At 46.7% G+C, this 15,794-nt stretch overlaps 3 protein-coding genes and 1 pseudogene across 3 annotated transcripts; all 4 read right to left on the reverse strand.

The window, feature by feature from the left end:
• Window positions 1-683: 683 nt before the first annotated feature.
• Window positions 684-1,087, reverse strand: LOC121812553 (histone H2B 1/2-like). Its single transcript, XM_042215070.1, has one exon. The coding sequence runs from the start codon at window positions 1,085-1,087 to the stop codon at window positions 710-712; it is 378 nt and encodes a 125-aa protein (XP_042071004.1). The 3' UTR covers window positions 684-709.
• Window positions 1,088-2,792: 1,705 nt separating this feature from the next.
• On the reverse strand, window positions 2,793-3,935 carry LOC121812554 (annotated as a pseudogene).
• A 51-nt stretch (window positions 3,936-3,986) lies between these two features.
• On the reverse strand, window positions 3,987-9,867 carry LOC102291435. The gene is made up of 4 exons (XM_042215071.1): window positions 9,229-9,867; window positions 8,011-8,434; window positions 4,929-5,100; window positions 3,987-4,798 (listed from the first exon to the last, which is right to left on the reverse strand). The coding sequence occupies exons 1-4, from the start codon at window positions 9,819-9,821 to the stop codon at window positions 4,047-4,049; spliced, it is 1,941 nt and encodes a 646-aa protein (XP_042071005.1). The 5' UTR covers window positions 9,822-9,867; the 3' UTR covers window positions 3,987-4,046.
• On the reverse strand, window positions 7,954-8,468 carry LOC102291728 (histone H3). The gene has a single exon (XM_005949923.3). It carries the CDS (start codon window positions 8,413-8,415, stop codon window positions 8,005-8,007), a length of 411 nt encoding a protein of 136 aa, XP_005949985.1. The 5' UTR covers window positions 8,416-8,468; the 3' UTR covers window positions 7,954-8,004.
• Window positions 9,868-15,794: the final 5,927 nt, after the last annotated feature.

Here is a 15,794-nt window from a genome sequence, read left to right on the forward strand (position 1 = left end):
AATTTATATAATAAAAAATCGATTCAGGATTTTAATGAATCGATCTTAATCGGTAAATCGATTATAAAAACCCAGCCCTAGATACAGCCTCTGTTTACTCATTTTCCATGAGGAAAACTGATTAGCGTTAGTGTCATATGTCATAATACCATCCATCCATTTCACGGAGCGGGTGCAGGGGCACAGCTGTGACATAATATAAAGCAGATGAACTACACCCACATTATAACCAGAACTAATAAAGCTCTGCAAAGGGTTTTTGCAGGTGCGATATGAGTTAGCTACCATTAACTTCCGGCCCTTTAAGTCAGGCTCAGACCTCTAAACCACCAAATACACAAAGTCACGGGCGGGACAATCTGTGAAATCTCCTCTTATATTGTAGCTTACCTGTAATTATGGGTCGTTACGTCTGGAGATGAAAACTGGTCATTTCCACAGCTGAAATATCCAGAAATGTCGTCACACTGCAGGAAACGGGTGCGCACGAGGGAGGCGGGAGAAGAGTGATTATATAAATAAATGATCAGAGATAACAGCCTCGATCAGTGCTGCTCGGTTTATTGAAACTGTTGTACATGTGCCCCAATACACGTGTTAAACATGTGTTTATAGCAGGACCAGTGAGTGTCACAGCAGGACATGTGCTCTTTAGACGAAGTGGGTGGCTCTGAAAAGAGCCGTTGGGTGGATGCAGCAGAGCTGCAGTTTACTTGGAGCTGGTGTACTTGGTCACGGCCTTTGTGCCCTCGGACACGGCGTGCTTGGCCAGCTCACCGGGCAGCAGGAGGCGCACGGCGGTCTGGATCTCCCTGGAGGTGATGGTGGAGCGCTTGTTGTAGTGAGCCAGGCGGGAGGCCTCAGAGGCGATGCGCTCGAAGATGTCGTTGACGAACGAGTTCATGATGCTCATGGCCTTGGAGGAGATGCCGGTGTCGGGGTGCACCTGCTTCAGCACCTTGTACACGTAGATGGCGTAGCTCTCCTTCCTGGTCTTTCTCTTCTTCTTGCCGCCCTTGCCGGCGGTTTTAGTCACGGCTTTCTTGGAGCCCTTCTTGGGCGCGGACTTGCGTGGTTCAGGGTTCATGCATTTTCCTTGCTCGTCGATACTTCCCAACAGAGAATGTGCCCGTCAGCGCAGAGCGGCTCTGTTTTATTTCCTCGATGTATGGGTCAGAATGATAGTTGGTGTGGTCGAGATCCCGCCGCCTGAGCTCTCCGCATATCTGCTTGTGCATCGCCTTGACTTTACGTGGTAAAGTACGTCGCACAACGAAGAAAAAGAGCAGTGCTTTATTTAACCTGCTGACGGGGCTGTGGGACATTTATCGGGAGTGCGGAAGAGCAGATTTAAATGTGTTGCTTCAGTACGTGTGCAGACAAACATTGATCCATGTGTGCGTTACAACATCACACAAAGACCGAGACAGCCGAGGGAAGCTCCGGGAGAGGCTCGGCTGATAATGACGGTCCTTCGAGAGCCGCACAGCGGACTGCAGAGCCCAGGACACCGCAGCTGCCAGAAACAGAGACTTTGTTTATCCCCCAGGACCAATCAAGACAGACCAGAGCAGCATGACGCTGAAGATAAGGGCGGGGCATAAACAGGCAACAGGAGTGAGATAATAAATGCACAGAATATACAGTATAGACAGTTTTAAAATTAAAGTGACTGAAAGGTGAATAAAAAACTGATTAAAAGTGAGTACAGTGTCGGCAGTATGAAAAGCGTGTAGTTTGTTTCTGGGTGTGGGAAATGGTCCAATGGCTGGAGTTAAAAAGCTCCCCCGTAGCTGTGAGCTGCAGTTTGATCGTATATGAACAGATTGTGTAAACCAGGGGTGGGCAACTGCAGGCCTCGAGGGCCGGTGTCCTGCAGGTTTTAGATCGCACCCTGGGTCAACACACCTGAATCACATGATTAGTTCGTTACCAGGCCTCCGGAGAACTCCAAGAAATGCTGAGGAGTCATTTAGCCCTTTAAATTAGCTGTGATGGATCATGGACACATCTAAAACCTGCAGGACACCGGCCCTCGAGGCCTGTAGTTGCCTACCCTGATGTAAACCATAACGACAGTGCACTAATCCACACTTTCATCCTAATTGGCAGTGACAACTGAAATGACAAAGTTCTGGTAGCTCTTTGCCCGGCCTGCTTTTATTAACAGCAGTTTAATGATTGGAGCAAAACGTCTGAGCAGCAGATCAAACAGGTTACAATGATCATTTAATTATAAATGACTTGAAGTGCACATTGAGGCTGCGAGACACTGAGCCATGGCTCGGTTCTTATTGCACATCTCTGCCATGCAGGACAGTTTATTTTATATTGAACTGGAGCTTTGGTTCTTCTCCCCCTCCCCAAACTTCAGTGTTCATATAAAACACTTTTAGGGAGATCATGAGGTTTAAAGCCTGGCTCAGTGAAACTTTGTCCTCCAAGCTGAAACCTCAGTGTCTCCATCCAGCTGCTTATGAACTCTGCAGTCCTGTAACCACTCAAACGCAGCTGTGCTTGTTTAATGACGCGGTCTGTGGGCCTGCACCGCTACACTTCCTGTCCTTGACATAATCGTACCATTGCGCCCCCCCGCTACACACCTGTGTACTAATACAGTACAATCAACACTAACCCCCACTGCATGCTCTGTTAGTGAGAAGCAGACTCCAAACAGCACTGAGCTGAGGGCCAGGTGATACAGAGTCTGTGCTGTAAACCGCTGCTCTGAGTGCGTGTACGTGGCTCTTAAAAGAGCCGTTGTGTTTGGTGTTAGAACTGGTCCAGTCAGCTTAAGCCCTCTCTCCGCGGATGCGGCGGGCCAGCTGGATGTCTTTGGGCATGATGGTAGACCCTCTTTGGCATGGATGGCGCACAGGTTGGTGTCCTCAAGAAGACCGACCAGGTAAGCCTCGCTGCCTCCTGCAGAGCCATGACGGCTGAGCTTTGGAAGCGCAGGTCGGTCTTAGAAGTCCTGAGCGATCTCGCCTAACCAGGCGCTGGAACGGACAGCTTACGGATCAGCAGCTCGGTGGATTCTGGTAGACGGCGGATCTCGCCTCAGAGCAACGGTACCAGGTCTGATAACGTGGGGCTTCTTCACGCCACCGGTGGCTAGGGGCGCTCTTACGGGCAGCCTTGGTAGCGAGTCTGCTTCCTGGGAGCTTTTCCTCCGGTGGATTTACGGGCAGTCTGCTTGGTCCTGGCCATCTTACAGCGTCGGGCTCCTCTGCGTGAACAGCGAAAGAGAGAATGAAGTCTGGGCGCGAGCAGCGGCTTTATACAGGGGCTGCAGGCGGGAGCTCAGCGCTGATTGGTCCAGATCTGGTAGCGCGCGCACCGCAGCTGCTCAGCTATTGGACGAAAATGTTCAAAATGAAGCGCTAGACAGAGCAGAACTTCTTTATTGTTATTCAGATGTACAGTGAGACAGCGCCGCCTACTACTGCACACATGCGGGGTGCACAGCTTCAGCAGCATGTACACATATGAACACATATGAACAGTATTCAAAAAGATAAGATGTACGAACAAACCGGGAAAAATAAAAATACATTAGTGTTACATATGCAGAGTGTGGGTTACTGCACAGTGCTTATGTGAAGTCCACAGAGGTCTTTGAGATGGGGGTGGGGGGCTAATTCAAATTTAACTCTAAACAACAGCAGGTAATAAACCAGTAAACCAAGAAAACAAAGCCATCCACAGCTTCAGTGCACTCAGCTCCTGTCATCAGCACCAGAATAAACTGGAAATATTTGCAGCACTGACTGGGAAATAATTCAGGTTTCAAAGTATCATTGAATCACTGCCTAGTTAATTATCAGATTCTATTTATTGACATAAGACTGAAACTCATGTTTCTAATGTTCTGACAATTCAACATGCATTTCCCCCTCCAGTGAGCTTAACTGGGAGACCAGTATTACACTCTCTCACACACACACTCACACACACTCACACACACACACACTCCTACAAGCTCGTAGCGGAGGCTGTGGTGGCTCTGAAAAGAGCCTTTGATGCACTCTGTGCGGGAGCAGCTTTTACTTCTTGGCCTTCTTTGGCGCAGTTTTCTTTGCGGGCTTCTTGGCGGCTTTGGGCTTTTTCGGGGCGGCCTTCTTAGCGGGGGACTTGGGCTTCTTGGCTGCCGCCTTGGGCTTCTTGGGAGCAGCCTTCTTGGGGCTCTTCTTCACCACTTTCTTCGCAGCCTTCTTGGCCGGAGATTTCTTCGGGGTGGCCACTTTCTTCACCGCGGGCTTCTTGGCTTTGGCGGGAGCCTTCTTCGCGGGCTTGGCAGCCTTCTTCTTCGCTGGTTTCGCGACTTTCGGTTCTTTCTTAGCAAGCTTGAAGGAGCCGGAAGCCCCGGTGCCCTTCACCTGACTGAGAATGCCTTTCTCCACCAGCTTGGCGACGGCGGTGTTGATACGTTTGTTGGCCTTGGGTACGTCCACATTTTTGGCGGTCAGGTATTTCTTTATGGCCGCCAGCGACGTCCCCTTGCGCTCCTTCGACTCTGTCACCGAGGCGACGATGAGCTTAGGGAGGCTGGGTCCGTCCTTCTTAGCCCGGGGAGCGGACTTCTTCTTGGGAGCCTTGGCCGGGGCTTTCGCCGGTGCAGCTGCGGGAGCTTCTTCTGCCATGTCTGCGCGTGAGCTTCGTACTGAGCATGTCGGAGCTTCGCGCGGGAGGCGGGACTTATCAAGCACATGAGAACCATGGAGAGTGAAGCCAGCCCTCCGCTCTGCTGCCGCTACAATCGCGGCTCTTCTTGTGTTTTCTTCGCCGCGTTTCGGAGCTCAAACCGGCCCCAGATAAACGTTTGAAACCCCCGTTCCGAGGCAGCGGGGAGAAAACTCTTCGGTCTCCCGTCTGATCCTGTTTTTGCCCTTCGGGACTTCTTCCGTTAATTTCGGGAGGCTTCAAACCTCTCTGACACACCGCCTCTCGGAGCAGCTCGCAGCGAACTTTCTCCACATTTCTGCTCCTAAAGTGACCCAAAGCGGTTCGGATGAAATGTGATCTCGGTGCTCCGGTCAGCGAAGACCCGTGGGGACAGAGTCCCGGTGAAACAGCGGCAGTGCCGGGGATAGTTGGGTTCTAACGGAGGCAGATTTCGGTGGCGGTAAACACACGCAGGCTGCCGGTGACCGGGCGGATATAGAGTCACAGATGATCCGCTGGGAGAGACTTCCCTACATCCAGTCTGACTGTACACGCTGATGTGATATTATACTGTTATCTATAATATCACACATCAGCTGTTTCATTCTGGTGTTCAGTGTTAGACTGGAAACTGCAGGAAACTGTTTCTGTGTTTGCAGCGGAGCCCACAGCATTGAGAGACTTTAGCACCCAGGACCAGTTTATTCATGTTACATTTATGATCAGACATGTGCACAAAAGAGTTTTACTATTGCACAAAATTAAATGCTTTTGCAATTTAAGAAATTCTGTGGCAGAGTAGTTAGAGGCATCATCCATATGTAAATTAAAGTCACCGACCAAGATGATTTTATCAAAATGAATCATAACAGAGGAGAGGACAGGAGATTAGAGAGTTCATTCAGGGAATGTTTGCAGGATTTGGGAGGTCGATAGATTAATAATTCAAAGGAGTTAAAAGAACCAGGATTAATGGACAGTTCAGATGGTCCTTATAAACCACTGCGACTCCTTCGTGACAACAGTCACCTGGTTTGAGTCTCAAGGAAGAAGAAAAAGTCTCATTTCTGAGCTGTGATAAAATGTTATGCACGAATGATTTATTAGATTTAAAAAAGGCAACAATTGCAGCAGAGATGGGCTTAAGAGGAATAGGTTTACATCACACAGAAATTAGATTACTGAGTTTGGTTTGATTTTATGAGAGGTTTTTTCCATCTATGCCTTATAATTACTGGGACTGGTAAAGATGAGGCAGCTGACTGGAGAACAGGTGTAGCAGTGAATAACTGGTTATGCATTTAGCAGATAAATACTGAAATTCATATAATCAAACTACAAATTCAAATTCAAATTCAAATTTTATTTGTCACGTACACAGTCATACACAGTACGATATGTAGTGAAATGCTTGGACAACTGCTCGTGACCTAAAGAAAACAAAAAAGGAAAAGGCTATGAATAAGATAGGAAATAAATATGAAAAATTAAAAAGGGTAAATTTAACTAGGAAGGAATAAAATATAAATTAAGGTTAAAAATGAAATAACTGTACAACACAAATTAGAATGAAGGGTAAATTTAACTGGGAAAGAATAAGATAAAATATATAAATTAAAGTTGAAAATAAAATAACTGTACAACAAAATACACAATATAGAACTATATAAGAATGTATGAAGAAATCAAATATAAATAAATATATACACAATAACAGCAGCTGTACAAGTATTAACGGAAATGAAGAATATAGTGACCGAATGCGCCTGTCATTGGTCGAGCTGTCGCTCCGCGTCTTTACTGGGTAAATCGCACAACGAAGAAAAAGAGCAGTGCTTTATTTAACCTGCTGACGGGGCTGTGGGACATTTATCGGGAGTGCGGAAGAGCAGATTTAAATGTGTTGCTTCAGTACGTGTGCAAACATTGATCCATGTGTGCGTTACAACAACACACAAAGACCGAGACAGCCGAGGGAAGCTCCGGGAGAGGCTCGGCTGATAATGACGGTCCTTCGAGAGCCGCACAGCGGACTGCAGAGCCCAGGACGCCGCAGCTGCCAGAAACAGAGACTTTGTTTATCCCCCAGGACCAATCAAGACAGACCAGAGCAGCATGACGCTGAAGATAAGGGCGGGGCATAAACAGGCAACAGGAGTGAGATAATAAATGCACAGAATATACAGTATATACAGTTTTAAAATTAAAGTGACTGAAAGGTGAATAAAAAACTGATTAAAAGTGAGTACAGTGTCGGCAGTATGAAAAGCGTGTAGTTTGTTTCTGGGTGTGGGAAATGGTCCAATGGCTGGAGTTAAAAAGCTCCCCCGTAGCTGTGAGCTGCAGTTTGATCGTATATGAACAGATTGTGTAAACCAGGGGTGGGCAACTGCAGGCCTCGAGGGCCGGTGTCCTGCAGGTTTTAGATCGCACCCTGAGTCAACACACCTGAATCACATGATTAGTTCGTTACCAGGCCTCCGGAGAACTCCAAGAAATGCTGAGGAGTCATTTAGCCCTTTAAATTAGCTGTGATGGATCATGGACACATCTAAAACCTGCAGGACACCGGCCCTCGAGGCCTGCAGTTGCCTACCCTGATGTAAACCATAACAGTGCACTAATCCACACTTTCATCCTAATTGGCAGTGACAACTGAAATGACAAAGTTCTGGTAGCTCTTTGCTCGGCCTGCTTTTATTTATCAGCAGTTTAATGATTGGATATGGAGCAAAACGTCTGAGCAGCAGATCAAACAGGTTACAATGATCATTTAATTATAAATGACTTGAAGTGCACATTGAGGCTGCGAGACACTGAGCCATGGCTCGGTTCTTATTGCACATCTCTGCCATGCAGGACAGTTTATTTTATATTGAACTGGAGCTTTGGTTCTTCTCCCCCTCCCCAAACTTCAGTGTTCATATAAAACACTTTTAGGGAGATCATGAGGTTTAAAGCCTGGCTCAGTGAAACTTTGTCCTCCAAGCTGAAACCTCAGAGAGTCTCCATCCAGCTGCTTATGAACTCTGCAGTCCTGTAACCACTCAAACGCAGCTGTGCTTGTTTAATGACGCGGTCTGTGGGCCTGCACCGCTACACTTCCTGTCCTTGACATAATCGTACCATTGCGCCCCCCCCGCTACACACCTGTGTACTAATACAGTACAATCAACACTAACCCCCACTGCATGCTCTGTTAGCGAGCAGCAGACTCCAAACAGCACTGAGCTGAGGGCCAGGTGATACAGAGTCTGTGCTGTAAACCGCTGCTCTGAGTGCGTGTACGTGGCTCTTAAAAGAGCCGTTGTGTTTGGTGTAAACTGGTCTCAGATCAGCTTAAGCCCTCTCTCCGCGGATGCGGCGGGCCAGCTGGATGTCTTTGGGCATGATGGTGACCCTCTTGGCGTGGATGGCGCACAGGTTGGTGTCTTCGAACAGACCAACCAGGTAAGCCTCGCTAGCTTCTTGCAGAGCCATGACGGCGGAGCTCTGGAAGCGCAGGTCTGTCTTAAAGTCCTGAGCGATCTCCCTGACCAGGCGCTGGAAGGGCAGCTTACGGATCAGCAGCTCGGTGGATTTCTGGTAGCGGCGGATCTCCCTGAGAGCCACAGTCCCGGGCCTATAACGGTGGGGCTTCTTCACGCCTCCGGTAGCAGGGGCGCTTTTACGGGCAGCCTTGGTGGCGAGCTGCTTCCTGGGAGCTTTTCCTCCGGTGGATTTACGGGCAGTCTGCTTGGTCCTGGCCATCTTACAGCGTCGGGCTCCTCTGCGTGAACAGCGAAAGAGAGAATGAAGTCTGGGCGCGAGCAGCGGCTTTATACAGGGGCTGCAGGCGGGAGCTCAGCGCTGATTGGTCCAGATCTGGTAGCGCGCGCACCGCAGCTGCTCAGCTATTGGACGAAAATGTTCAAAATGAAGCGCTAGACAGAGCAGAACTTCTTTATTGTTATTCAGATGTACAGTGAGACAGCGCCGCCTACTACTGCACACATGCGGGGTGCACAGCTTCAGCAGCATGTACACATATGAACAGTATTCAAAAAGATAAGATGTACGAACAAACCGGGAAAAATAAAAATACATTAGTGTTACATATGCAGAGTGTGGGTTACTGCACAGTGCTTATGTGAAGTCCACAGAGGTCTTTGAGATGGGGGTGGGGGGCTAATTCAAATTTAACTCTAAATAACAGCAGGTAATAAACTAGTAAACCAAGAAAACAAAGTCATCCACAGCTTCAGTGCACTCAGCTCCTGTCATCAGCACCAGAATAAACTGGAAATATTTGCAGCACTGACTGGGAAATAATTCAGGTTTCAAAGTATCATTGAATCACTGCCTAGTCAATTATCAGATTCTATTTATTGACATAAGACTGAAACTCATGTTTCTAATGTTCTGACAATTCAACATGCATTTCCCCCTCCAGTGAGCTTAACTGGGAGACCAGTATTCTCACACACACACACACACACACACACACTCTCTCAAGCTCGTAGCGGAGGCTGTGGTGGCTCTGAAAAGAGCCTTTGATGCACTCTGTGCGGGAGCAGCTTTTACTTCTTGGCCTTCTTTGGCGCAGTTTTCTTTGCGGGCTTCTTGGCGGCTTTGGGCTTTTTCGGGGCGGCCTTCTTAGCGGGGGACTTGGGCTTCTTGGCTGCCGCCTTGGGCTTCTTGGGAGCAGCCTTCTTGGGGCTCTTCTTCACCACTTTCTTCGCAGCCTTCTTGGCCGGAGATTTCTTCGGGGTGGCCACTTTCTTCACCGCGGGCTTCTTGGCTTTGGCGGGAGCCTTCTTCGCGGGCTTGGCAGCCTTCTTCTTCGCTGGTTTCGCGACTTTCGGTTCTTTCTTAGCAAGCTTGAAGGAGCCGGAAGCCCCGGTGCCCTTCACCTGACTGAGAATGCCTTTCTCCACCAGCTTGGCGACGGCGGTGTTGATACGTTTGTTGGCCTTGGGTACGTCCACATTTTTGGCGGTCAGGTATTTCTTTATGGCCGCCAGTGACGTCCCCTTGCGCTCCTTCGACTCTGTCACCGAGGCGACGATGAGCTTAGGGAGGCTGGGTCCGTCCTTCTTAGCCCGGGGAGCGGACTTCTTCTTGGGAGCCTTGGCCGGGGCTTTCGCCGGTGCAGCTGCGGGAGCTTCTTCTGCCATGTCTGCGCGTGAGCTTCGTACTGAGCATGTCGGAGCTTCGCGCGGGAGGCGGGACTTATCAAGCACATGAGAACCATGGAGAGTGAAGCCAGCCCTCCGCTCTGCTGCCGCTACAATCGCGGCTCTTCTTGTGTTTTCTTCGCCGCGTTTCGGAGCTCAAACCGGCCCCAGATAAACGTTTGAAACCCCCGTTCCGAGGCAGCGGGGAGAAAACTCTTCGGTCTCCCGTCTGATCCTGTTTTTGCCCTTCGGGACTTCTTCCGTTAATTTCGGGAGGCTTCAAACCTCTCTGACACACCGCCTCTCGGAGCAGCTCGCAGCGAACTTTCTCCACATTTCTGCTCCTAAAGTGACCCAAAGCGGTTCGGATGAAATGTGATCTCGGTGCTCCGGTCAGCGAAGACCCGTGGGGACAGAGTCCCGGTGAAACAGCGGCAGTGCCGGGGATAGTTGGGTTCTAACGGAGGCAGATTTCGGTGGCGGTAAACACACGCAGGCTGCCGGTGACCGGGCGGATATAGAGTCACAGATGATCCGCTGGGAGAGACTTCCCTACATCCAGTCTGACTGTACACGCTGATGTGATATTATACTGTTATCTATAATATCACACATCAGCTGTTTCATTCTGGTGTTCAGTGTTAGACTGGAAACTGCAGGAAACTGTTTCTGTGTTTGCAGCGGAGCCCACAGCATTGAGAGACTTTAGCACCCAGGACCAGTTTATTCATGTTACATTTATGATCAGACATGTGCACAAAAGAGTTTTACTATTGCACAAAATTAAATGCTTTTGCAATTTAAGAAATTCTGTGGCAGAGTAGTTAGAGGCATCATCCATATGTAAATTAAAGTCACCGACCAAGATGATTTTATCAAAATGAATCATAACAGAGGAGAGGACAGGAGATTAGAGAGTTCATTCAGGGAATGTTTGCAGGATTTGGGAGGTCGATAGATTAATAATTCAAAGGAGTTAAAAGAACCAGGATTAATGGACAGTTCAGATGGTCCTTATAAACCACTGCGACTCCCTCGTGACAACAGTCACCTGGTTTGAGTCTCAAGGAAGAAGAAAAAGTCTCATTTCTGAGCTGTGATAAAATGTTATGCACGAATGATTTATTAGATTAAAAAAAGGCAACAATTGCAGCAGAGATGGGCTTAAGAGGAATAGGTTTACATCACACAGAAATTAGATCACTGAGTTTGGTTTGATTTTATGAGATTTTTTCCATCTATGCCTTATAATTACTGGGATTGGTAAAGATGAGGCAGCTGACTGGAGAACAGGTGTAGCAGTGAATAACTGGTTATGCACTTTAGCAGATGAAATACTGATGTTTAGAAAATATCAGTACTCAAATCAAATTCAAATTCAAATCAAATTCAAATTTTATTTGTCACGTACACAGTCATACACAGTACGATATGCAGTGAAATGCTTGGACAACTGCTCGTGACCTAAAGAAAACAAAAAAGGAAAGGCTATGAATAAGATAGGAAATAAATATGAAAAATTAAAAAGGGTAAATTTAACTAGGAAGGAATAAAATATAAATTAAGGTTAAAAATGAAATAACTGTACAACACAAATTAGAATGAAGGGTAAATTTAACTGGGAAAGAATAAGATAAAATATATAAATTAAAGTTGAAAATAAAATAACTGTACAACAAAATACACAGTATAGAACTATATAAGAATGTATGAAGAAATATAAATAAATATATACACAATAACAGCAGCTGTACAAGTATTAACTGGAACTGTACTTGTCACAGAGTCGCAGATAACATGATTTTCCAGGACTCATGCTGTAGGGGTCGTACACAGTGGCCCCAACAAGGGGGGATGGCCATAGGGGGGCGCTGGCCACCCCTCTAACTCGTTTTGTTTGTCACCTTTCAGCCTCGGCTTGTGAGCACAGTTTTTCACTGCTAAAATTAATCAAAGCTACTCTAAGGCTACGTCCACACTAGCCTGGGTAGATTTGAAAACGGCGTTCTCGTCTGAAAACGCTCGGTGTCCACATTATCGTCTTCAGTTGTTTTCCCAGAGCCGTGCGTCCACAATGAAACGGCCCAAAACGCTTACGTTCCAGTCCTGCGCAACAATGAGTGAGAATTAAAGAATTTGAAAAGCTATCTGGAGCACGTACAGACTGATATTATTTTATTATGGCTGTCAGAGTTGAGAGCAATCAAAACAACTGCTGTGTAACGCCCTCCGCTGTCTTAGTTTAATTGGTCACATGACTGCATCACATGACTAAAATGCGTCGTCTGCGTTTTCGAGTGTCCACACTGCAACCGGACAGCTCCGTTTTGAAATGTATGTGTTTTCAAGAGCGTTTCCAAAACGTCTCAGTGTGGACGAAAACGCATTAGTGTGGACGTAGCCTAAGGAACCCAGTGCGTGACAATCCACTCATCAATTTGGGGTGTGAAGCAGTCAGGCCAGAAGGGCCAGAGCCATAAACCTCGATGGTTTTGTGGATGTTCTTGTCAAAAGACATGGCAGTAGATGGATAAAACAGTTTTGAATAAATGTGATGCCAGATGATTTTGTTCCGTAGCCGTTAGAGTCAGGGATGGTTTTGAAACACACGAAAGTCTCTGTGTGGTGTTTGACATGTAAAAGCTCTTATTTCCAATTAAAGAAGTACTGACCTATAGCTGTCTGACCTACGCTGCTTATCTAACATGACACACAGCGTTCATACAACCCGTAACGTTGCAAAAGTTACTAAAGAGGTAAAACATGTAAAGATTGTCTCTCTCCATGCACTCGTGTGCAAGCATGTTGTTCACATACACCACAGAGAGTGCAGTGGTGCATAATGACATCTGTCTGTCCTGCCCCTGGAGGGGGCACCACAGCACTGATGAAATTTCATAAATGAGCTGATTGGGGCACACAAGGCAACTGTACGCATTAAAACCCCCATGAATAACTGCCCTCCACCTTAAACTATTGGCCAAAAAAAGAAAATAACACATTTTATTTTTATATGACAGTATTCAATAGAATATTTTTTCTACTCTCTCCCAGTTTGTATTTTGTCATGTATGGCTGTGTTCTCTCTGTGACCCCTTTGTTCTCTTATCTTTCCCCTCAAACCCGACCAGATGTGGCAGAGGACCGCCTTTCCTGAGCCCGGCTCTGTTGGAGGTCTCTCCCTGTTAAAATGAAGTCGTCGCTGAAAATGATTGGCTGGACGGGATTCAGAGTTTTGGGTTTTTCCTCTAGTATTCAGTCTGTACTTAACCATACAGGGTGGGCCATTTATATGGATACAGCGTAATAACATGGGGATGGTTGGTGATATTAAAGTCCTGTTTGTGGCATATTAGTATAAGCGCCTTGAGGCGACTTTTGTTGTGATTTGGCGCTATATAAATAAAATTGAATTGAATTGAATTATATGTGAGGGGGCAAACTCCTCAAGATGGGTGGTGACCATGGTGGCCATTTAGAAGTCGGCCATCTTGGATACAACTTTTGTTTTTTCAATAGGAAGAGGGTCATGTGACACATCAAACTTATTGGTAATGTCACAAGAAAAACAATGGTGTGCTTGGTTTCAACGTAACTTTATTCTTTATTCAGTTTTTTGCTCATTTAGGTTGAGAAAATTTAGCGCCAACCATGCCTTAACGTCTTCCAGACAATCAAACAGACCCTTCAAACAGAGGATTCACAGATTTCCGTCTGTAAATCTGAGAGTCATCTGCGTAGCAATGAAACGAGATATATATTTTTTAAATTGAGCCCATCGGAAGCATGTAGATTAAAAAAAGGGCCGAGGATAGAGCCCTGGGGGACCCCACAAGAAAGCACGGTCCTTGGGGATAATGAGTCTCTGAGTTTAACAGAGAAGCTTCGATTAGATAGGTAGGATTTAAAAAATAATCCAAAATAATCCCTTTTATACCAATGTGTTGTTCCAGTCTGGAGAGAAGGCTGCGATCTACTGTATCAAAAGCAGCACTGAGATCTAATAATATTAAGATGGCAGGACTGACATAATGAATTCATTAAATACACCATTAAATTATTAATTAAATGTGGCAATAATTAATTAAAATTGGAAATAATTAATTACATAAATATTTGTGACACATGTAATTAATTAATTATTGACATATTTAATTAATTAATAACACATTTAAATAATTATTGACAGTTTTAATTAATTATTTAATACTTTTTTTATTTAATTCATTTTGGCACTTTTGTCCCCTTCATGTCTCATCTTGAAATCATTTTATCTGTCAGCCTCACCCATCAAGCTGGGCGGCGTGGCGTAATCGTCACGTCTGGGCAGGTTGTCAACAGAACATGTTTGTGCTCAGATGTTTTCAGAGACGTCACTCGCTCTGCGAACAGTCAGCTGACAGAGAGCACCGAGCGCACAGCCCCGGTGTTCCAGCTGAACTGGTTTTTGTGTTTGTTTGTTTGTTTGGGGGGGTTACGTTAACCCCCACCGCAGAGGAAACTGTACCCACCCTAACATTCAATCATCTCCCAGACTGCACAAGACAGTAGACACCCAGGTTAAGTTTATTCTCCACCTCTCCTATGACTCTCCCCCACCTGCAGAGTGGACTCCTGCAAGGATGGAACAAACTCCCTGTCAGTTGAAGAGCCCCCTAGTTAGGCCGATGCGCCAGAGGCCCCCTGCGCCAGGGCTGAGCCCCCGTGCACCCACCCGCCCACAACCTCGGCGACACACCAACAAGGACCGAAGCCCCCAAGGCCCAGCCAGAGCCCCAGCACGGAGGCGAAGCACCCCCGAACCCCACGCCTGCCCCGGATCCACTCAGGGGCAGCCAGGCCACCAGGCCAGTAACCTACGTCCACCAGTACAGACCATCCTCCAGCCCCGCTGCACGCAGCCACGAGGAGAACAACCTCTAAGAGCGACCAGAGCCACTAACCAGGTTATGAACACAACCCCCGGGTTAAGCCCTCCAGGGATAACGTCTCTAGGGGTCCTCCAGGCGCCCTCCCCCCCCCCCCCCCCACACACCACACACACATAAAACATATTAAGGATTGTACATTAACATAAAACTGTTGTGAAATTCACCAGAGAAACACACACATGAAGAGAGGAGAGTATGCATAGTATGCAAACAGCTACCAAACAGCCATCATAATTCATCATACAATGAGAACAGGACAAATCAACAACTGACAATTAATATTAAAATCTGTAACATAATGTATTGTTTGGAGTTTAGTCTGTTACTGTTGCTATTTTTACCATTTCTTCTTGGAGCAACTGTAACCCACATTATTTCCTTAGGGATTAATAAAGTATTCTGATTGGTTCAGGATGACCTGCCATTATCCAATCACACATCTGCTTACCTGCATCTGTTGCTCGTTTCTCCTCCTCTTTTCTCTTTTTTCTAAACTGAGCACCTGATGGCTTTGAACTTTTCTTGTCCATCTTCCACTGGTTTTAATTTTGCACTCCAGTATGAACACAAATCCCCCAACGAGGATCAGCACAACATGATCTAACAGACCTACACCTTAGTTCACAGATTCACTTTGTCTAAGGTGTGTTTCTGAGATTTCACACAGGATTCAAATCATGAATACATGATGGGCTTGGATTTACAACATTATGAATGAATGTGCAGAAAAATGCGCTGACATTGCTTTATATCGAGCACCGGCTGCCCAGTTAAACTGTGACTATCACCAGGTAACGTGGGCGTGTTTCTTGAATTAGCAGCAGGTGTTAAACAGCTGACAGGTGAGGAGGAGGATGCATGCAGGTAAACTGAGGGTCTGTTGAGCTGATCGCTGGTTTCGTGAGAAAAATGTCAGCTCGTTCTTTATGTTACAGAAGCACAGAGACACAAGACCAGGCGGAAAGAGACGATCGTTCGGTGAAAATGAGAATCTGCGAATGCAACATGTGGAACACGGAGAGTGGAATATGTAAACAAACCG

Source organism: Haplochromis burtoni, unplaced genomic scaffold (genome assembly GCF_018398535.1).
Source record: "Haplochromis burtoni strain Fernald_Lab_line unplaced genomic scaffold, NCSU_Asbu1 Contig_654, whole genome shotgun sequence".
Classification (NCBI taxonomy): domain Eukaryota; kingdom Metazoa; phylum Chordata; class Actinopteri; order Cichliformes; family Cichlidae; genus Haplochromis; species Haplochromis burtoni.

Bases quoted from the DNA above. Each gene is read 5' to 3' on its own strand.
- LOC121812553 (XM_042215070.1), bottom strand. From the start codon at position 1,087: ATGAACCCTGAACCACGCAAGTCCGCGCCCAAGAAGGGCTCCAAGAAA.
- LOC102291728 (XM_005949923.3), bottom strand. From the start codon at position 8,415: ATGGCCAGGACCAAGCAGACTGCCCGTAAATCCACCGGAGGAAAAGCT.
- LOC102291435 (XM_042215071.1), bottom strand. From the start codon at position 9,821: ATGGCAGAAGAAGCTCCCGCAGCTGCACCGGCGAAAGCCCCGGCCAAG. The intron at 8,435-9,228 runs GTAAAAGCTGCT...CTGTTCACGCAG, and splicing joins GCGCCAAAGAAGGCCAAGAA to AGGAGCCCGACGCTGTAAGA. The intron at 4,799-4,928 runs GTTTGAAGCCTC...GGCCGGTTTGAG, and splicing joins AGAGGCGGTGTGTCAGAGAG to CTCCGAAACGCGGCGAAGAA.